The sequence below is a fragment of the Aulonocara stuartgranti genome (assembly GCF_965226115.1).
Source record: "Aulonocara stuartgranti genome assembly, chromosome: 3".
In the NCBI taxonomy this organism is placed as follows: domain Eukaryota; kingdom Metazoa; phylum Chordata; class Actinopteri; order Cichliformes; family Cichlidae; genus Aulonocara; species Aulonocara stuartgranti.
In genome coordinates, this window is record NC_138941.1 from 15156191 (window position 1) to 15175590 (window position 19400).

General features: G+C 43.4%; 3 protein-coding genes across 3 annotated transcripts in view; all 3 read left to right on the forward strand.

Moving 5' to 3' along the window:
* Window positions 1–19400, forward strand: part of LOC309702569 (uncharacterized protein) — a 1256944-nt gene that overhangs the window by 858431 nt on the left and 379113 nt on the right.
* LOC309702612 (focadhesin-like) lies at window positions 2629–5959 on the forward strand. The gene is made up of 4 exons (XM_082527245.1): window positions 2629–2734; window positions 2831–2958; window positions 4845–4971; window positions 5086–5959. Exons 1-4 carry the CDS (start codon window positions 2666–2668, stop codon window positions 5251–5253), a joined length of 492 nt encoding a protein of 163 aa, XP_082383371.1. The 5' UTR covers window positions 2629–2665; the 3' UTR covers window positions 5254–5959.
* On the forward strand, window positions 8918–15455 carry LOC309702614 (protein AF-9-like). Its single transcript, XM_082527247.1, has 6 exons — window positions 8918–9059; window positions 12623–12749; window positions 13555–13651; window positions 13763–13825; window positions 13968–14039; window positions 14407–15455. Coding segments are annotated over exons 1-6 (483 nt in total). The 5' UTR covers window positions 8918–9058; the 3' UTR covers window positions 14530–15455.

Here is a 19400-nt window from a genome sequence, read left to right on the forward strand (position 1 = left end):
CGTTTCAGGCATAATAACGTTAATTTACAAATCGACACAGGATTGTAATGAATCAATATCACTTTATTCAATTTAGCATGGATTGTAATCAGAAAAGCGATAATCAAAACCCACCCCTAATCAAGAACTTGCAAAGTAAAAACATGATCTATGTAAGGTAGCCCTTTTGTTATTTACATTTAAAAAGAGGATTAGTGTTACTGTGCGCTGGCTGAGTCTGTTTCTTTTCTTAGAAATAGTTTCTCCTGCCCTGGAGAAAATCCACTTGCATGGAACAGAAGAGGCTGTGGAGTGCAGGAACCACACTGCAAGCTGGTAGATATGCAGGTATTCCTGGGTCCTGCAGACTATCACCTAAAAACAATAAACAAAATGATTTTCTAAACTGTAGCAATGTAATGTACGTATAGTGTCAAATACATTTTTGTAGTCTTCATCAGCTTTAATTCACATGGAAGTGTTCCTAAAGTCATATGCTGTAATGATATTTACATTATGAAAACATGATTTTGGACATTTCAAGTTTTTCACTTCGGCAGATAAAATGAATTGAGCAAAATCAACTCAAAATATTTCCACACGCCATAACGTCCTCTCTTCCTCGCTGGCTCCATATCTGTCAGTGGAATGATCACCTCGTCGCTATCTGTCACCATCAACACACTCCACGAATCCCGTGGATGATTCACTTCCTTATATCCGTTTGAATCAGGTACCGAAGCAGTTACGTGCGTAATGAAGCTTCGGACGTCACTGGTCACGTGACTTTTGCCAAACGAAGCAAGCCTCGACACAGTGCTTCTGAACCAGTGTGTTGTTTTTTTCGACACACGCTCCGGAGCGTCAGCTTCAAGCGGGCCATCACTAGTGCACGCCATATAAACATTGGAAGGTGTGATGGAAAAATAAATACATTTAATAAAGAAACAATATTGAACAATAAGAATATTTTAAAGTAGTGACTGTAAATTAAACTAAAGTGAATCAACGGGTGGTGAGGTGTGGCGCTTACCATGTGTGGCATGCCATCACAACTGCACAAAGTTGGCCTTTATGGAAGAGTGGCAAGAAGAAAGCCATTGTTAACAGAAAACCATAAGAAGTCCCGTTTGCAGTTTGCCACAAGCCATGTGGGGGACACAGCAAACATGTGGAAGAAGCTGCTCTGGTCAGATGAGACCAAAATGCAAAATGCTCTGTGTGGAAAACTAACACTGCACATCACTCTGAACACACCCCACTGTCAGATATGGTGGTGGCAGCATCATGCTCTGGGGGTGCTTCTCTTCAGCAGGGACAGGGAAGCTGGTCAGAGTTGATGGGAAGATGGATGGAGCCAAATACAGGGCAATCTTGGAAGAAAACCTCTTGGAGTCTGCAAAAGACTTGAGACTGGGGCGGAGGTTCACCTTCCAGCATGACAACAACCCTGAACATAAAGCCAGGGCAACAATGGAGTGGTTTAAAACAAAACAAAACATATCCATGGCAAGATCTGAAAACTGCTGTTCACAAATGCTGTCCATCTAATCTGACTGAGCTGCAGCTGTTTCAAAGAAGAATGGGCAAAGATTTCAGTCTGTAGATGTGCAAAGCTGGTAGAGACAGACCCTAAAAGACTGGCAGCTGGAACTGCAGCAAAAGGTGGTTCTACAAAGTATTGACTCAGGGGGGTGAATAATTACGCACACCCCACTTTGCAGTTATTGATTTGCAAAAAATGTTTGGAATCATGTATGATTTTCGTTCCACTTCTCACGTGTGCACCACTTTGTGTTGGTCTTTCACCTGGAAGTCCAATGAAACTGATTCATGTTTGTGGCTGTAATGTGACAAAATGTGGGAAAGTTCAAGGGGGCCGAATACTTTTGCAACCCACTGTATTTTACCTACACATACATTCTTGTATTTAGACAACACCTGAGGGATAAAACAAACTGTAAATGTCTCCAGCTGGTGTTAACAGCACCACTAACACATCTGTGCTGATGGGGTGTGTGTATCTGTGATCTACAGCTCATGTCTGTCACATCAAATGCAGCTGAGTTTATGTAGATCCATAAAGCACAGCTGATCGTCCTGCGCTGTCTGTGGTCCTGAAATGAACCTAATAAACAAAGATGTGTTTTTGAGGTTTATCAGTGTAAAAGCAGAGATCAGACTGATGTCCATCAAATCTCTGTGATGCCATCTCTGTGCACAAATGAATGGCACAATATCAAGAGCAACAAATCAAACACTGCATTAAACAAACTGTGCTAAATATTAGCACCATTAGCAGGGCACTGTGTGTGGCAAATGTTGGTAAATCAGTTTGTGCACATAACTGAAATGTTCCCCTCTCGATGTTTAGCACTTTGACAAAGGAACAAAGAGAAATTCCCACGTCTTCCACACAGTTTTCTCTGTGTGAACACAGTGTTTCTTGTACCCAGTTTGTAGGAGCTGGGATTGGACTCCACCACAGCAGCCTCTGTGTGGGATAGATGCAGTGCTCTGTAGTATAAAGCACTCTGTCAGTGAGCTGGACTCTCCAAACCAGCAGTCATCGTCTAACATCTGCCTTCTTCAGCTGTAACCGTGTGTTTCTCTTGTAAACTTGGCTCTGATCGTATGTGCTGTAATATTCCAGCTTTGCTTCCCGATCGTGCTGCACAGTCTGCACATGCTGGCCGGCTCCCCCAAGCTGAGAGCAGTGGGACTGCGCCTCATGACCGCTCTGTGGAAAAAACAGGTTTGCAATAATAACGCATCACTATAAATGTCATATTCATGTGTTCAAAGCTTCTGTTTGTCTTTGATTGTGTGCTGCTTTGGTCATGTCTGTAAGGACCGGGTCTACCCAGAGCTGCAGCGTCTAATGAGCCAGCAGGACAGCAGGGTGGTGCTGGGGAGGGACGCCCAGTGGGAGCAGATCCTGGCCAGGGCCGCCTGTGTCAGGGACATCTGCAGAGAGAGGTGGGTCCTCCCATACTTACAGAAACAGTGGGCACTTCCTACATTCACTGGTTCATTCATTCAGTGGACTTTGCATGCACAGTGCAGACAGTGTGAGCTTCCAACACCAGGATTCTTCATCTTCCCTTCTAATGAGTAATAATCACTGACTGGACTCTTCATAGATGTTTCTGCTCAGCAAGCTGATGAAAGTTCAGAAACATAGAAATATTTGTTTTTTCAGTCACATCACATCAACTTTGCTTGTTAAGATAAATGAATGCACTTTGTAGCTTTGCAGTGAATGAAGCCTCAGCTCAACGCTCCACTGAGTCCCTGTTTCTCCAAAAATCAGCAGGAGTCCAGTTTTAAATATTTCCGTACAAATGTCCAGAGCAGCTACACGTGCCTGAATCCAGAAGGATCAAAGTCTTACAAAGTTCAGTTCAAACAGAGAGACTGAGAGGCAGCTAACTTCCTGTCTCTGCCAGACTATCAAAATAAAAGCATACATTTGAAGCAAAAGAAATCCAACTATGTCAGTCTGTAAGCACTGCTTCCCATATAATACAACTCTAAGCAAGTGAGCCATAACTTTATAGTTTTAACTTTAATCCAAACTATATTCATCATATAAACTCCACAAACTGCATCCAGGCCTTTATGGCCTTTATGTGTGTTGATGAAATAAAACGATGATTTTATTTGATTATTTCCTTTGTTCTAACCAGCTGGTGCACACTGTTCATCCTCCCGGGGCCTGTTACGCCTGCTAACATGTACATGCAGCTTTTTTAGCAGCATTAGTGAAAACCTGGGAAACCCTCTGGATATATTCTACAGTACAAATTTAGCAAATCATTGAGCTGTTTCGTTGTTTTCACAAATGCTTACGTTTTTCTTCCCCTGCCAGTGGCGGACTCCCTCAGGTATCGGTGCGTTGGTGGTTCTTTGTGTCTGGGGGTGGGCGTCCAGGTACACACTGGCTCACTCCTTGGCGGCCGCTTATCGGGGCCTGGAACCTGGGGCTCGCTCGGGCCACTTCGGAGGTGGGGTGCCCCCGGCCTCTCGGCCTGGGGCTCGGTCACTCAGGCACAGCTGGCTGCCGGCGGAGCTCACGGGCGCGTCACTGCAACTCCCCCTGGCTTCTGTGGCGCGGCTGCCCCTCTGTTGGTCTTCCATGGTCTCTTGTGTTCTGGGGGCCTCTGGATGTCTGGAGTTTTGATCTCCTCCATACCTGCTTCATACCCTGGAGGACGGGGCTGTGGCCCCCCCACACTCCCTAGCAGATCGTTACATGGAGAAACCTTTGGAATACAAGCACGCTGATCCACACAGGTATGCACACAGGTGTTCACTGCTCGTGGACTTAAATTACACCTTTCTTGGCTGCTACTTCGAAGCACATCTGTCCTGCGTGCTGCACAACAACATTGAATATTTAGTATTTACTGCTGTTTACACTAAGCTAGATTAATGCGATGGTGTTGTGTTTAGTATGTTGCTTTGTTTTTTTTGTTTTTTTTTGCTTGTTTTCTATTCTTCTCTCAACAGGTGATCCAGGAGATTTTTATTTTTTTTGTTTTGTATTGTTTAACATTGTAACATGTAACATTGTTTTTCCTTTCCTTCCTCTTTCTTTCTCCCTTTCCTATCCCTCACTCATGTCTGTCAAAAAAAAAAAAACAACAACAACAAAAACAACAACAACAACAAATGCTTACGTTTGCTTTTATTGTAAAACATTTGCAGCCATAAGAGTTTGCAATGATAAGAAGCTGTGTTTGGCATTTACTTACTTACACGTGTCCTGGCACTTTTAATGCTTTTTTCTTAAATAAAAATGGTAACAAAATTAGAAGAAACACATTTCCCACTTTGTTCACGCTGATGTGTGTGTTAACCAGGCCTTACCAGCATGCAGGGGACATGGTGGCTGCCATTTCACTCACTTTAAAACAGTGCAACAGACCAGACCTGGTAACCCCGGCTGCTCTCGTTCTGCAGGGACTACAGGAGCTGTGTCGAGCAGAGGTACCTCGCCTGTCTCCATTTGTCTCTTTAAATTCAGAAATCATCATTTTTCTGGATCATAACTTTTGAATCTTTTCCAAAGTTCTGGTCTTAAAACAAATCTTTCTTTCTCAGGTGGTGGATATTATCTCAGCATGGAGAACTGTTTGGCCTGAGCTCAGCTGTCACTCACAGCCAGAGGTGGTTCAAGCCATCGCTGAGCTTTTGGCTCTGGTGCCTCAGCTCACAGTTAAATCAGAGCAGTACGAGGTGCGTCGTAACGTTCATGTTGCTCTGTGTTGAGGAGCTAACAGAGCGACACAGGAACTCCACCAGGTTATGTTTTTCTCTGTGGTTCTGTCTGTAAACAGGACTCTCACCAGCTGTTTGTATATTCTAACCTCACTGTAGAGTCACATCTCTACATCACTGTGTTTGGTAGCTAAAGTTAGCACATCAATGTAAAGCTGGGTAGAAGCACAAAGTACAGACGTGTGAGGGTCCAGTCCTCAGAGTCCTGCTCTGGTCGGACTTCACAGTAACTAATAAATGGATCAGCGAGTGTGAGCATCTTTTTAAAAACAGAAGTTTTGCTAATTTGTTGCTCTGGAGGATTCAACACAGTGCAGCAGTGGCCGTCCCAGCAGATGAATCCTAGACCATGCAGTGCTGCTTGTTGGAAAGCTTTCCTCCTCTCTAACAATGATATGGCAGTACAGCTTAGGTTTGCAAAGTTGCATCTAAACAAACACAAGACCAAAGGCCAAAACCAAACATGGTGTATTAGCACAGGACATCTGATAGACTCCCCCCCATCATCCTGACTGACACCCCCATCACCTCTGTGGACTCATTCCGATTCCTGGGTACCACCATCACCCAGGACCTGAAGTGGGAGCCCACCATCACCTCCGTCATTAAGAAAGCCCAGCAGAGGATGTACTTCCTGAGGCAGCTGAAGAAATTCAACCTGCCAACACGGACGATGATGCAGTTCTACACTGCAATCATCGAGTCCATCCTCACCTCCTCCATCACCGTGTGGTACGCTGGTGTCACGGTCCTGGGTCTTATGACCCAGTGTTTTGAGTTTCAGTTCTTTTGATGTTCATAGTGTATGTTTAAGCTTATCAGGTTTCCTAAGTTTATTTGTTATCAAGTTTGTATTATTATGCCTAAGTGTTTCTAGTTATTATTTTCCCCTCGTGTTTCCAACCATGTTAAATCTCCCCTGCTCTTCATGCGTTTCATGTCTGTGTCTTACGTTGTCAAGTTCGGGTTGTCATGTCTATGTCTCATTATGTTTCCTGTTTTATTGTGAAGAGGTCTGGTGTTCTGTGTTCATCATGTTCAGTTTTACTCTCCCACTGTGACGTCATTATGTTCATGTGTGCCAGCTGTTTCCTCATGTGTCTCCACTTCCCCTAATCACCTCCTGTGTATTTAAGTCCTCTGTTTTCAGTGTGTGATTGTCAGGTTGTCTGTTGTTCACGCCATGTTCTCCATGCCATGTTTCTAGGTTTCATGTCCAGGTTTTTCCATGTTGTTTGTTTAGTTCTCCCAGTTTAGGTTAATGTTAGTTTTATTTCTGTTTGCCTTGCCCTTTATTTGTACCTTTTCTGCCAGCCTCATTAAACGGCTCGCTTTTTGTTGATACTCAAGTTTTGATCCAAGTTCCTTGGTGTCTGCATTTTGGGTCCACTCTTCACAATACATACAGTCTGCTCTCGCCAGACTGTGACAGATGGAGCCACTATCAGGGACAAACAGAGACTGCAGCGTGTTGTGCGCTCTGCTGAGAAGGTGATTGGCTGCAGACTCCCATCTCTGCAGGACCTGTACACCTCCAGGACACTGGGGCGTGCAGCTCGGATCTCAGCTGACCCTTCTCACCCTGGACACAGTCTGTTTGACCTGCTCCCCTCAGGCAGGAGGCTCCGGTCCATTCGCACCAGAACCTCTCACCATAAGAACAGTTTCTTCCCCTCTGCTGTCGGACACATGAACAATAACCGTATGACTGTTCCCACCACTAACACATGACCCTACGCTGTGTCACTGCATCATTCCATGTTTGCACTGATCACCACCTGCACTCATGTATATATCATGTATATATCTATCTACTTAGCACTTTTAATTCTTATTCTTATTTTTATTTTTATATCTATTTAAGCATTTATGACAGTATGATTGCACTAAGCACCGCAGCAATTTCCTAATGTTGTAAACCTGCTCAACATTTGGCAATAAAACCCTTTCTGATTCTGATTCTGATAGGGATGCTTTTGGGTTGCAGCCACAGGACCTGCGCAGCACCTTGCAGTCACTGAGTCAGACACAAATTTCTCTGCTGTGTGAACTTAAGCTTAGAGAAAATCGGTGAATGTGAAATAAAACCAACGGCTAAACCTCCTTAGGAAACTCAACTCCTTTGGAGTCAGCACACCCATCATGATGACTTTTTACTACGCCTTCCTGGAAAGCATCATGACCTTCTCCATCAGCTGCTGGTCCCACTCCCTCAGCCTTCATACAGGAACAGACTGCAGCATCAGTGTGCTCTAAAATCATTGGCCTGCCTGTCAGAACTCTGGCAGGTTTTCATCAACAGGCCCTTAGACAGGCAGCCAAAATCATCAACGACCCCTCTCACATTCTTCACCCTGCATTTCAATGGCTCCCCTCTGGGTGACGCCTCCGCTGCATTTCCTGCAGGACTGAGAGGAGGAGGAGCGCCACCTTTGTCCCCAAAGCAGCTCTGCTTTTTAACTCCAGCTGATAAGAACATTTCCCACACCAGAAACATAAACTACACTCTTATACCAACACTTTACTCACTTTTAGTCACTTACAGTTATTTATTCACCTTCAGTCACTTTAATTTTAAAACTGTGTAATTTTAAAACTGTATATTCTGTGTATTTATTATCTCACTTTTATTGTGCTTATCTTCAACGTCATGCTGCTCTGTTGTATGTTAATTGGCCCTTGGGGATAAATAAAGTCTCTCTGATTCTGGTCTTGTTTTTTTATATATTGGTAGTTTGATAGGTTTCGTATTTGTTTTCTTTTACATCATATTAAAATGTATAAATATATAGATTTAAATATATTTGTGTATTCATGTCTGGATTGTGTTTGGTTTTCTTTTATTTATTTCTGCTGTGGTTGTTGTGTATTACTATTTAAATTGTCTTTTTTCCATTATTGTAATTGTGTCTAAAGTTTGATTTGAATGAAAGTTACACTCAAATGCTTTCAGTGTTGCTGTGTTGAGTGTTTGCATGTTTAATGTTTGTATGGAAGACACAGAAAGACATTCGGCTAAAGAAATCTGTGCTAGAGTGACTTTAAAAAAATAAATAAACAGAATGTAAATAATGATGTTTAGTATTTGAGATGGAAGCTGTTTCTACAGGATCCTGATGGACACTCAAAGGTTTATAAAATGTTCTCATTATTTGTTTGCAGCAGAATATCAACCGATGTGAACCAAAACAACAAAAGTGTACAAGTGTGTGAGACTACAAATTCTAGAATCAGAACTGCTGATTTCATTACTCTGAACTTTTAAAGGCAGGTTTTGTATCTGAGAGCAGGGACACTTGCTGTGTTCAGTGTGACTCGTCTCTGCAGAAGGTCAGGGCTCTGATAGTTGCAGTTAGCGGGTGACTTACTGGGCAGGTGGATCCTGAGTGTCTGTTGGAGTCAGGGTTCATTATGGTCCTGGTTGATTTAAACTGTACAGGCACATGTGTTCAGTGCCATTCAGCAAACCAGCAAACAGCCGCCTCGCACACATGCGTGTGCTCAGCAGCACCGTAGAAGAATTTAATTCACTTGTTAATGACTTTTCTTTTCAACAAATCAACAACAGCACAGGACAAAGGGGGGTGGGTGGTGGGGTGTTGAGATGTAATCAGATAAATCTGGAATATTAACTGTGATAACAACAATTATCCTAATAGATCTTCAGCTGCTTGTTGGGAGAATCTGGGAGAGGAAAACTAACGTGAGCACAAAGTGTCTGAATGTTTTCCCATCGTCACTTTCCACGATGCACAGAGGACAGGGCTGGGGTGATGTCAGGATGTGACGAGACTATAGTGAGTCCAACTGTTGTGTTACACAGGTGGAAGTATTCAGTCTGGCAGTGTGAAGCTTAAACAGTGTTTTTAACATCACTTTAGGTCCAGCTGACATAAACTTATCACACTCACTGGTAGAAATCAAAGAAAGCAAAATGATCCAACAGTCTGTTGTCATGCAAGCGTAACACCAAGTACACAGTGGTAGCCTAACACTTATTGTGTGCCCTGTAGAGACTGTGGTATGGTTGTCATAAGGTTGCTACACTGTTTGGATTAAACGCTCCTTAGCAGCAGGATCGATATTGAACAGTGTTGTTTCACCGCCTCCAGCTGACACGCAGCACCCCTGCACACAGGCAGACACACAACCTCTTTCCTCACTACGACACATGTAGCTGACATTCACAACAATGCACAGCACTCAGCAAAACTCCAATGTAAAGAAAACTGAAGTGTTACACAGTTACCATAATCGTTAACCTGCTTGGTGGGAATTTAACATGCTCACGATTTGAGATAATTAGCTGTTATCATTAAAGTGGACATGAAACGCTACATGTATGAAGGCTAATTTACACCACTGAGCCCTGCTCTCAAAGGTAACGCTGTCTGTGCAGCTCGATTTAAGAAGTAAGTGCTTAAAGTTTAAGTTTATATAACACGTTTACCGACATCAGCATGTGATGTCACTGGGTTGGTTAGTTTATGTTAGCTTACTAGTAGCTCGGACCATGCCTCTCCTCAGCCAGGGCTCAGCTATTGCCCATTGTTGGAAGTGGGTGGGCCCGAGTCCCTAACGCCCCATGCAGGACTTGCCAATGAGTCTTGGTACTATACCATGCTGGTATAGCCAGACCTTGAATTTGCCTGGTATGCCTGAACCTGCATCTTATGTAGCCACTCTACATCGTGCTCCTGCAGTGGATGAACTCTCATTCCCAGCCCGCTGGCACAGACTTTCCCAGGAAGGCTGAGGAGAGTGATCCCTCCTACATATTCTAATATAAACCATAAGCTTTATTATTGTAAAATGGAAGCATTAACTAGCTGTGTATATCATATTGTCTGCAATCATACTGGTACAAATTCTTACGTGATACAAAACTGTCGTACTGAGATATCATTGCTATAGCAACACCAGGTGGTTATGATCCCTAGTGCATGTAATTAAGAGACAAGCCTGGGCATGTCTGGGAGTGAGAGCCACATGTGTCAGTCTGCAGTGGAGCAACTTCAGGAACCTCCAACAATCACAGTGCTCTGCAACATATGCAAGAACCTGTTTCAGCCCTTCAGGTGAAAAAACTGTGCGCTACAGTCAGGCTGTGTGTGACCCAAATGTAAACAAATGACTCCACCAAGTGTGGCTGAAGGACGTCATGTGACAGGAAGAGCAAACAGTGGATGAAAGTTACTGATACAGTACATGGTGCAAGACCAAAGCAGCAGGTTAAAAAGCTCAACTCATGACCCAACATCCCAGGTAGAAGAGAGTCTTCAGTTTTATTGTGAAAATATTGTGCAGGTTCCTAAAAAGTCACAAGGTTAAGTTACTTTAGTTACTGTTTAACAAAAGTTTCCAGGCCAAACTACGACTGTTTCTGTACTACATTTGACTTATTCTGTGTTGCAGTGCCGTGCCACTTTCACGCTGCTGCAAACGGCGCTGTGTCATCAGTGACAGTAGCTCATTGGAAGCAATCATGGGATGCCCTTCATTTAATCAAACTTAGAAATGCTGCCGAAAATATCTTTTTGTGTAAATGATCAGAAACATTATTACCACAAATCTTCTTAAAGTATCACTTTGAGCCTGTAAACAAACGGGCACAGCCCTGGTTTATAAACTTTTACTTTGAGTCGGTTCAGAAAGTTGAAGACGTCGTAAGAGAGGCTGCGAAATCATTTTGAGATTGAAGAACATGAAAGAATCATGTTGTTTTCCTGAGCAATGAGAACAATTGAAAACCAGAGCTGTAAGTCAGCTATGTAGAGTTCGAGATGTGTGCGTGTTCCCTTTGAAAGTCAGATCTCCACATTTGCTGAGCTTTACAGTACCAACGTCACAATTAGGGCTGGGCCATATTATACCGTTCACGGTAATACCGGTATAATGTTGGGCAACGATAGGAAAATGAAATATCGCGATAGAATATGAGTAAAACGCGCATGCGCAGTGCCTTTGTTTTCATACGCACATGGCCGATTGTTGAGTGAATCAGATGAACCAGAATTGGTTTGTAAAAATGTTGCAACTTCAGTGATGTGGAACTGGTTTGGTGTTTGTCCGTCAGATACACAACAAAGCACATTTTTTTTGCAGAACATGCAAGCGGCCGTCGTTATTGTCGTATTTGTCGGACTAAGATGCTCTTAAATCTGGGAGTAATCTGGGTCCTAAACTCTGTATGCTTCAGGTCAAACGAACACTGCAGCATCACTGAGAGTTAAAAACTGTCTAAATTCTTTCATCTTTAATAAAACGATCAGCATTGCTGCTTTACCAGGTGTAACTATGAAGTTTAACTTCCAGGCATCCATGAAAACAAAATTTATTACATTTAACGGAGTTAGAAGTTAGCAGGGAGCTAGCGGAAGTTAGCTCGCTAGTTTCGCTAGTTACCTAAGCATGATATTGCATGTTCTGACAGAGATTTCTGAAAAAAATCAAACGTACAGCTCTGCTATCACTTCCAACATAAATGAAGACAGGAAACTAAACAGCAGTGACGTTTGTAGGGTTACTGAAGTTGGGCTAGCTGCTATATAATGATGTGCTACGTGATCGCTAGCGACACAGCTATGTTAGCATAACATAAACAGTGAAGCTGGAGGACGAACACTAACACTTTTCCACTTATAAAAGTTAACGTTCCTGATAGTTAGAGACAAATGCAATCGCATGGCAGGATGCTGTAAACGGACCAAACTTCAGTCAGGAGAACAGCTGAGATAATCCATCCACAATACGAGGTTAGTCATTAATATACTGCAACAACATGCAGCTGCCAGAGAATTCAACATTAATGAATCAATGGTACAGAAGTGAAGGAAGCAAGAAGAATGAGTTTAATAAAGTTTGATTTATCTGACTGCTTTGTTTCGCTTAATGTGCCTTATAATCCCATGCACCTTATGGTCAGAAAAATACGTACTGCACACTGCAGTTTAATGTTGCAAAGCACCTCTTTTTAACTTCAGTGGATATTATACATGGTTATGCTCAGGATATGTCAGCCCATTTCTACTGGAAATGCCTTTTGGTTAAACTTTCAGCAAGGAATTTGCATTTGCACTGTTCCATTTTTATAAAGCTTTAATGTACATAAAAACCAGCTTCTTGTTTAAGTGAAAATAAATGGAAGGTTGTCTTTTTGCGCTAGTAATGTTGTGGAGTTGTATTTTGTCTCGCATCAATTATATCGTCAGTTATATCGTTATCGCAAATTTTCAAATATATATCGTGATAAATATTTTTGGCCATATCGCCCTGCTCTAGTCACAATCTGCAGCTTTCTGCTTGTATTCCTGAGGTTTAAACTGCAATGACTGAGGCTTTATTGAACTGTTCCACTCAGTGCTTGGCCCGCTGCAGTCAGTGATGCAGGATCTGCACTCGGACGACGACGACGATTCAGAGGACGACAACGACGACGTGGATTCAGACACGGATCGAGCAGCACACCTCGCACACCACCAGCACAGGTTAGTAGCCCGAGGGCAGCTTTTCGAATGGCTGGACCGCACACTAGTTTAGTTTCATAGAGCTGTGTGCAGACATTGGTAATGAATTCCTTCTAACCAGGATATTGCTATTATGAGGGCTACTTTGTATCTCACATGTTTGTGCAGTAGAGCCAGCCTTTAACAACAAACCTGTAAAATGATGAAGAGCCGCTATTTAAATCTTGGTTAAAATTGCTTGGGACAGTTTCTAAAGGTTCTTTCAACGTGCCTTTTACTAACTTTTCAAGTATTTCATGTAAGCTCTTTCCAACTCTCTCCACCATCCTGTTGGTGGAGGCGTGCCGTCAACCTTGGCCAAAAAGCATAACTTAACCAGATCGTCTCCGTCTCCAACAGTTGACCGGTTTTCTATCATCTATGCCAGGGGTGGGCAATTCCAGGCCTCGAGGGCCGGTGTCCTGCAGGTTTTAGATGTGTCCTTGATCCAACACAGCTGATTCAAATGGATAAATGACCTCCTCATGATGTCTTGATGCTCTCAGAGGCCTGGTAATGAACTAATCATGTGATTCAGGTGTGTTGACCCAGGGTGAGATCTAAAACCTGCAGGACACCGGCCCTCGAGGCCTGGAGTTGGACACTCCTGATCTAGCAGGCCCCTCCCTGACACTGATTCTGCGAGAGTCATCTTCCTGTTAAAGACCGTCCTTCGTCCCCACTCTCTCACATGCTGCTCATGGGGGATTTTTCATTGTTAGCGGTTTTTAGCTAACAGCTGAGACAACAGTTTTAATGTCTTTGTTTTTTGTGACTTCATACTTAGGATTAGTTTAAGTGATGGCAGCAGAAGTGACAGCTCCTCCCATTCCCCGCTGTCGTGCAGTGAGGCCCCGCCCTTATTAAAGTCTACTAATAACCAGGTAATCATATCAGTAATATACTGGCTTATGTCTTAGATCAGCATGATTGAAAGCCACAGTATCCAGGTGTGTGCGTGACCCTGGGTGACTCTTTGCTCTTCTGTCTGTCAGATAGTGGAAGTAAAAAGTCCCACCAAGCAGAGCAAGCAAGACAAAAGCATGGAGTGTGATAAGGTGAGAACGAGTGTCTTTGGTTTTTAGATGTGGAGTAGACTAGTAAATATTCTGAAATATAGAAAGTGTTGTTATGTCTTGGGGTTTGTTACCATCAGCCACTGCTACATCATGACAGCCGTGTTTGCTGTGTGCTTTTCAGGTTTACCTGGATGAGCTGGTGGAGCTGCATAAAAGACTAATGACACTAAGAGAAGGTCACATACTGCAACAGGTGAGCTGATGTCAGCAGTGTCCGATACGTCCATCAGACGCAAACCCACTTCTACAAAGTTTGGGATCCGTGTCAGATGTAAAAACTGAATTCAGTGATTTTCAGATCTCAGATTTTATTCACACGGTTTAAATCGACCAGTTGAGGAAACACGTTAGCGCAGGTCGAAGCTCTCTTCTGATTGGCCAGCTGAGAGCGTGCTGTGCCTGCAGCAGATGACTGCATAAAGAAATCTGCTTGTTTAAAATAAATATTAGACCTTAGACGAAATAATAATGATGAAGTAGTAATGTAGAACAATAGTTAATAGTTGCAGACTTTACTTTGACCCAGCCTGTGCCCACCACTCTCACTTTCTGTCTTGCAGATTGTAAACCTGATTGAAGAGACCGGACACTTCCACATTACAAACACTACGTTTGACTTTGACCTTTGCTCTTTGGACAGAAGTACAGTAAGGAAGCTGCAGAGCTATCTCGGGACGTCCTGAGGCACACAGCAGTTGGGTGCTGGATCCGAGCCTCTGACTCGTCCTGTATCAGTTCCAGCTGTAGTTGGCGTGTCTAAACCTCACAGTGGGTCCAGCCTGCTGCTTCGACCCCCCCGAACAAAGAGTTCACCCTGCTGCAGAAATCGGGGGTAGATGTACGAGATCAGGATGTCAGCAGGCAACAATCTGAAAGCTTGATATGAAGGGTTGGTGGGTGGGAGTGATTCTGCTGCCATGTATGTTGTTGTTTATCGTGACAAGTGCATGATCAACTTTGCCTTACAACATTGTACGCCTTATTTATTAAATTTAATTTGCAGGTGTGTGTGCGTGTGTGTTGGGTGGAAAAAAGTGAAACAGGACTTTGAAGAGCTCTATAAGGCACAAGTCTGACCAGTAACACTACTCTGCTTCGGTCTCCGATCAGATATCCGATTCATTCATTTCCCTGGGATCAAACAGCGTCCGCACAGATGCATCTCTGTTGTTCTGTTTTGTTGTGTGCGACCTCACAGTTTGCAAAGACGTGTGAAATATGAAGAAGAATCCAGCAGGAGGTCTGGATACAAAGTGACACATCATGGCGAGCGTGCTGAGTTGAGAGCGCCGTCGTCTGAAAACTAAAAGTTGAGAAGTTTCTCCAGTTTGTTCTGGAGTTAAAGCTTTAAAAAAACTTTATTTGTAAGTGTGTCTTTATTAAAGCCACCTTTATGCAAACTCTGAACTTTGAATCCACTGGAGCTTTACAAAAATCTTTGGCCTTGTCTCCTGCTGAAAGTGTCCTTCCTACATAGGAGTGTAGGGAGCACATTAACATAAAGGTCCTTCTGAGAATAAAGTGGAAATGTGCAGATTAGTTATTGCAACTAAACCTGATCCTGAAGCATTTCACCAGCTCACAGTGCAGCCGTGGCACTTAAAACGACTGTAATCGCCACATTTCAGTGTTTTTCTCTAAAAAGATTTTTGACTTTATTCTCAAAATGATCGACATTGTTTTTTAATCTTACTGTGGTCCTGTTACTCTGCTCTACAAAGTGAACTCATTTTACCAGCTTTAAATACCAGATGAACTCATGTCGGCTGCTTTAAAAACCTGTTTAATGTTGTTTAAACAGCAGGGAATGAATGGCTGCTCGCCTGTGCTGAGCACTCCTCTTTGGTACAGGAGAGCTGCCTCTCAGGAGGTCCTGCCCACTAAGCTTTTGCTTCTGATCGCCTGCCTAAGCACAGATCATGGGTTCAGTTGGTTCAGGATGTTTGTAGACAAAGATCCACTAACACGTGGAGTTGCACAACCAACCCAAAACCTGTAGGAGGAACCGTTAACAGGTACTCTGAGGTGTGGATGTGTTTCACCTGTTAAATCAAAGCTCAGCGTGAGACGAGGCCTTTCTTGGAGTTGCCACAGGGACACGTGACAGTCTGATGAGGATGATTCCGTATTTTGAGGATTGAATGAACCATAAATGTTCTGTATGATGTGCAGATGGCACACATGTGGATGAGCTGGTTTTTGTATGTGCGTCTGAAGTAGCTGTGTACACTGTGCACAAATTGTGGTGTCAGGCCCAAAATGTTTGCTGTGTGCATCTTACAGCAGCCTCTGATCATTAGTTCAAAATATCAGCTTTTAGCTCCACCTAGTGATAGCATGTTAAAACTGCTGCACAGCTCCCTGAAGTGGGAAATCCACAGTTAAATGATTTATCTCATCTTTATTCACTGCTTATATTAAGTTAATGTGAATGATGCATACAAAGCCCTGCCTTTGGTTCAAGCAGACTTACCCCACGATTCTGTGACCATCGTTACCCCCAAAGTCGATGTGTTTGCCTAAAAACATGTAAAATGTTGTTTCCTGGTTAAAGCAGTCACAGGACATCCCTCCGTACAGGAAGCTAAAATAGACTGATTGCCCCGTATTGGCTCTTAGTACAGGCCGACAGCTTCACCCTTCTGTACTACACCTTAAAATAATATAAACTCATCAATGACACTAATAAAAATGTGATTATCTGACCAGTTTTTGATGTGATGCTTTATAAACAGTGCGTTTCGTTATGGCTGACAGCTGCAGAGGCGCCTGTTTAGATTACAGTAACTGTTCTGCATCCTTAAAGCTAACCTGCCTGTTCCAACAACAAACTTAAGTAGTGCAGCTGCTAAACTGTAGTGATGCACTCAGAGCCTGGAGACCCAGGCTGGTAAAATCAGTTCCCTCGTTTCCTACAAGCTAAACAAGCAAAAGTAGTTTTGGGTTTTTTGGACTGTCTTCATGTTCCTGCAGCTGGAGGATTGGTACCTTCTGTATTTAATTCCATAACAGAATCTTGGGCCATGGTCCTCAGCAAGAAAAGGGTGGAGTGCCCACTCCAGGTCACCCCACCCACAGCTGATCTCTTAGATGGACATTAACATCACCCACCCCTCACCAGGTTTTCCAACTGCTTTGTGGATAAGACGTCTTGGACGATCATCTTGGGTGTTGCAGGAAACAGCGGGTTGTTTCATCCCGGGGATGGAGGTGCCATGTTTCTGCTGATGTTCTAAATGAGCTCATCTGCACAGCATAGTGGAAGCATGTGCTAGGATCATTGTAGTCTCCCCTTCATGCTACCATTGCTACTGCTATTGTAATCATTTATTTAAACAGCATTATCTCTGGTGGACACGATAAAGGCTTCATTACGAGCCACGAGGGTTTTGTGTTGCTTTTTTAAACTAAGAGGGAAAGTCACCACTGAGACTCGTTTAAGCCATTCTCGTTTGAGAAAATGTAGCTGAGGGAGAGGAGCTGGGTACAAAGGAAGACTGGAACCGAGGGGTGGGAGAACGCTTCAGCGGTCCGGCAAACACTTCCTCCAATAAAACTGGGAGACCTTCAAAATAACCTCCCGCAGAAGAGACACAGAGACATCGACTGTCACACTGGCATAAGGCCAAGGAAGTGAAAAGCTGCCCACCCACCAAACCCCACCCTCACCTCCACACAAACCTCTGCACATGATGACACATCTGCCCTTCCTCACTCGTATCACTGCCTGCAGCTGTGAAGGCAGGCTGCTTGGGGAAAACACACTTCCTTCACTTCTACACATAAGCAAGTGCAACTGACTGATTTCATCGTAAATTGTAAACAAAATAAATATTAATTCATTTAAAAAAGTGTTCTTTGAGTTTCCTTGGCATATTGTTTACAAACAAGCACAGCGGATTTATCACTGAACACAGTAGCAGCTCGATCTGCATGTTTACAAACCCTTTGTAAGTAACCAAGTTCAAGCAGCCACATATAGACTCATCAGACTTTGGCTCAGTGACGTGAATCCGTTGAGATGAAGCCTTGCAGATAAAGATAAAGATATCCAACATCAATAACACAGTTCCTTGAGGACTGCAGTGCTAATAGGACCGATGCAATGAATGCTACTATCATCAATTTGGTTAAATGGTTAATTACTCTAAGCTGGATAACTAAGCTAATAAAATATTAACCGATGCATCTCAAAGTTGGGACAGGGCCATCTCTACTGCTGACCATGAAACAGAGCTTTTGACCCACTGTTAGTTTAGTTTTGGTCATCATGCGACCTGCAGTCAGCTGAGGCTGAAGCAGTGATGTGGTCACTCAGTGAAAATGCAACATCCAGATGAACAGAATACACATGCAGGGATCTCAGCTGAAACGTTTGTTCTACTGTCCATAAAATATGGAAATATGAAGTTTTACATTTTAGAGCGTTCCAGCTTTTCTTGGAATTGAGATCGTGTCACGTTATGGCATTTATTCACCTCAAACATACAATATGCACATTGACCCACACAGAAATAACTGCAAAGTGAAGATAATCAAAATTAATGAAATCACACAAAAAAATCAGGTTCCACCTCACGAATAGTTTTTCCTCCTCAACTCATTCCCGTTTCTCCCACCGGGGAAGCTGACAACAAAGTGAAGACCACCAGAGTGTACGTGGCCTCTGTTTGCAGAGGGATCCTCGACCTCCCAGCCATTGTCATCAAATTTGCAAAGAGCTGCCATAATTCAAACACATGCATGGATGCTATGCTTTTGGCTCGCTCGTGTCCGTCATTTCCCCTGTGGCCAATCATGTTGGCCTTCCTGTTGCTCTCCTGTGGAATTCTGGGTGGGGGGCATTCCTGTCTTCCTCCCTCCCCCACCCTTTTGCTCACAAAATCCATAAGAATTAGCTGTTCAAAAAATTCAATCAAGTTATGTAAAGGACAAAAGCAAGCAGACTTCAAAGGGGCAGGATGAGGAGGCATGCTGCATACAAAGGCTCCAGACACTTCTTTCAGCACTCAGACCCCCTGCACCAGCAAAACGGACCCAGCCTCTTGGAACAAAGCCCGGTCCTGAACCTGGTCTTTGATTTCAGGGGTCTTGGCACTGCTCCTTCTTTGCTTTGTTCGTCTTGATGGAGCTACGCTGTGTAGCAAACCGTGACCCCTGCAGCCCACCCTGTTTGCATGAGGCAGCACACACAGTCATACATGCAGACAAAGCCAAACTGCCATAAAACAGGAAATAAGAAGAAAGCTGATAAGGGGAAAAAACCAGTGTGCTGACAATACAGTCTCATCTCTCACAGATTACAGGCACCGTGAGTGTTGCTGCTGCCTGTTCTGATAAATTAGTCATGTGTGATGGTGCATCTGAACAAGGAAGCGGGAAGGGAAAGAAAAACCAAACTTAGAGTCCCCGCTCTCCTGGAAACCGCCTCATTGTCTGTGTTGTCCAACGCCGCATTTGTTTTTTAGCGTGCCAGTTTCTACTCCATTCTCAAGCTTTTATAAAAATCTAACATCGGATATGTTTATTTAATTTACTGGGGTTGTATTTGAAG

Excerpts from the sequence above, each read along its gene's own strand:
- LOC309702614 (XM_082527247.1), top strand. Across the intron at positions 12,750-13,554 it reads CTCGCACACCACCAGCACAG|GATTAGTTTAAGTGATGGCA; the intron begins GTTAGTAGCCCG and ends CTTCATACTTAG. Across the intron at positions 14,040-14,406 it reads AAGGTCACATACTGCAACAG|ATTGTAAACCTGATTGAAGA; the intron begins GTGAGCTGATGT and ends TCTGTCTTGCAG.
- LOC309702612 (XM_082527245.1), top strand. The coding sequence starts at position 2,666 with ATGCTGGCCGGCTCCCCCAAGCTGAGAGCAGTGGGACTGCGCCTCATG. Across the intron at positions 2,735-2,830 it reads CCGCTCTGTGGAAAAAACAG|GACCGGGTCTACCCAGAGCT; the intron begins GTTTGCAATAAT and ends CATGTCTGTAAG. Across the intron at positions 4,972-5,085 it reads AGGAGCTGTGTCGAGCAGAG|GTGGTGGATATTATCTCAGC; the intron begins GTACCTCGCCTG and ends TTTCTTTCTCAG.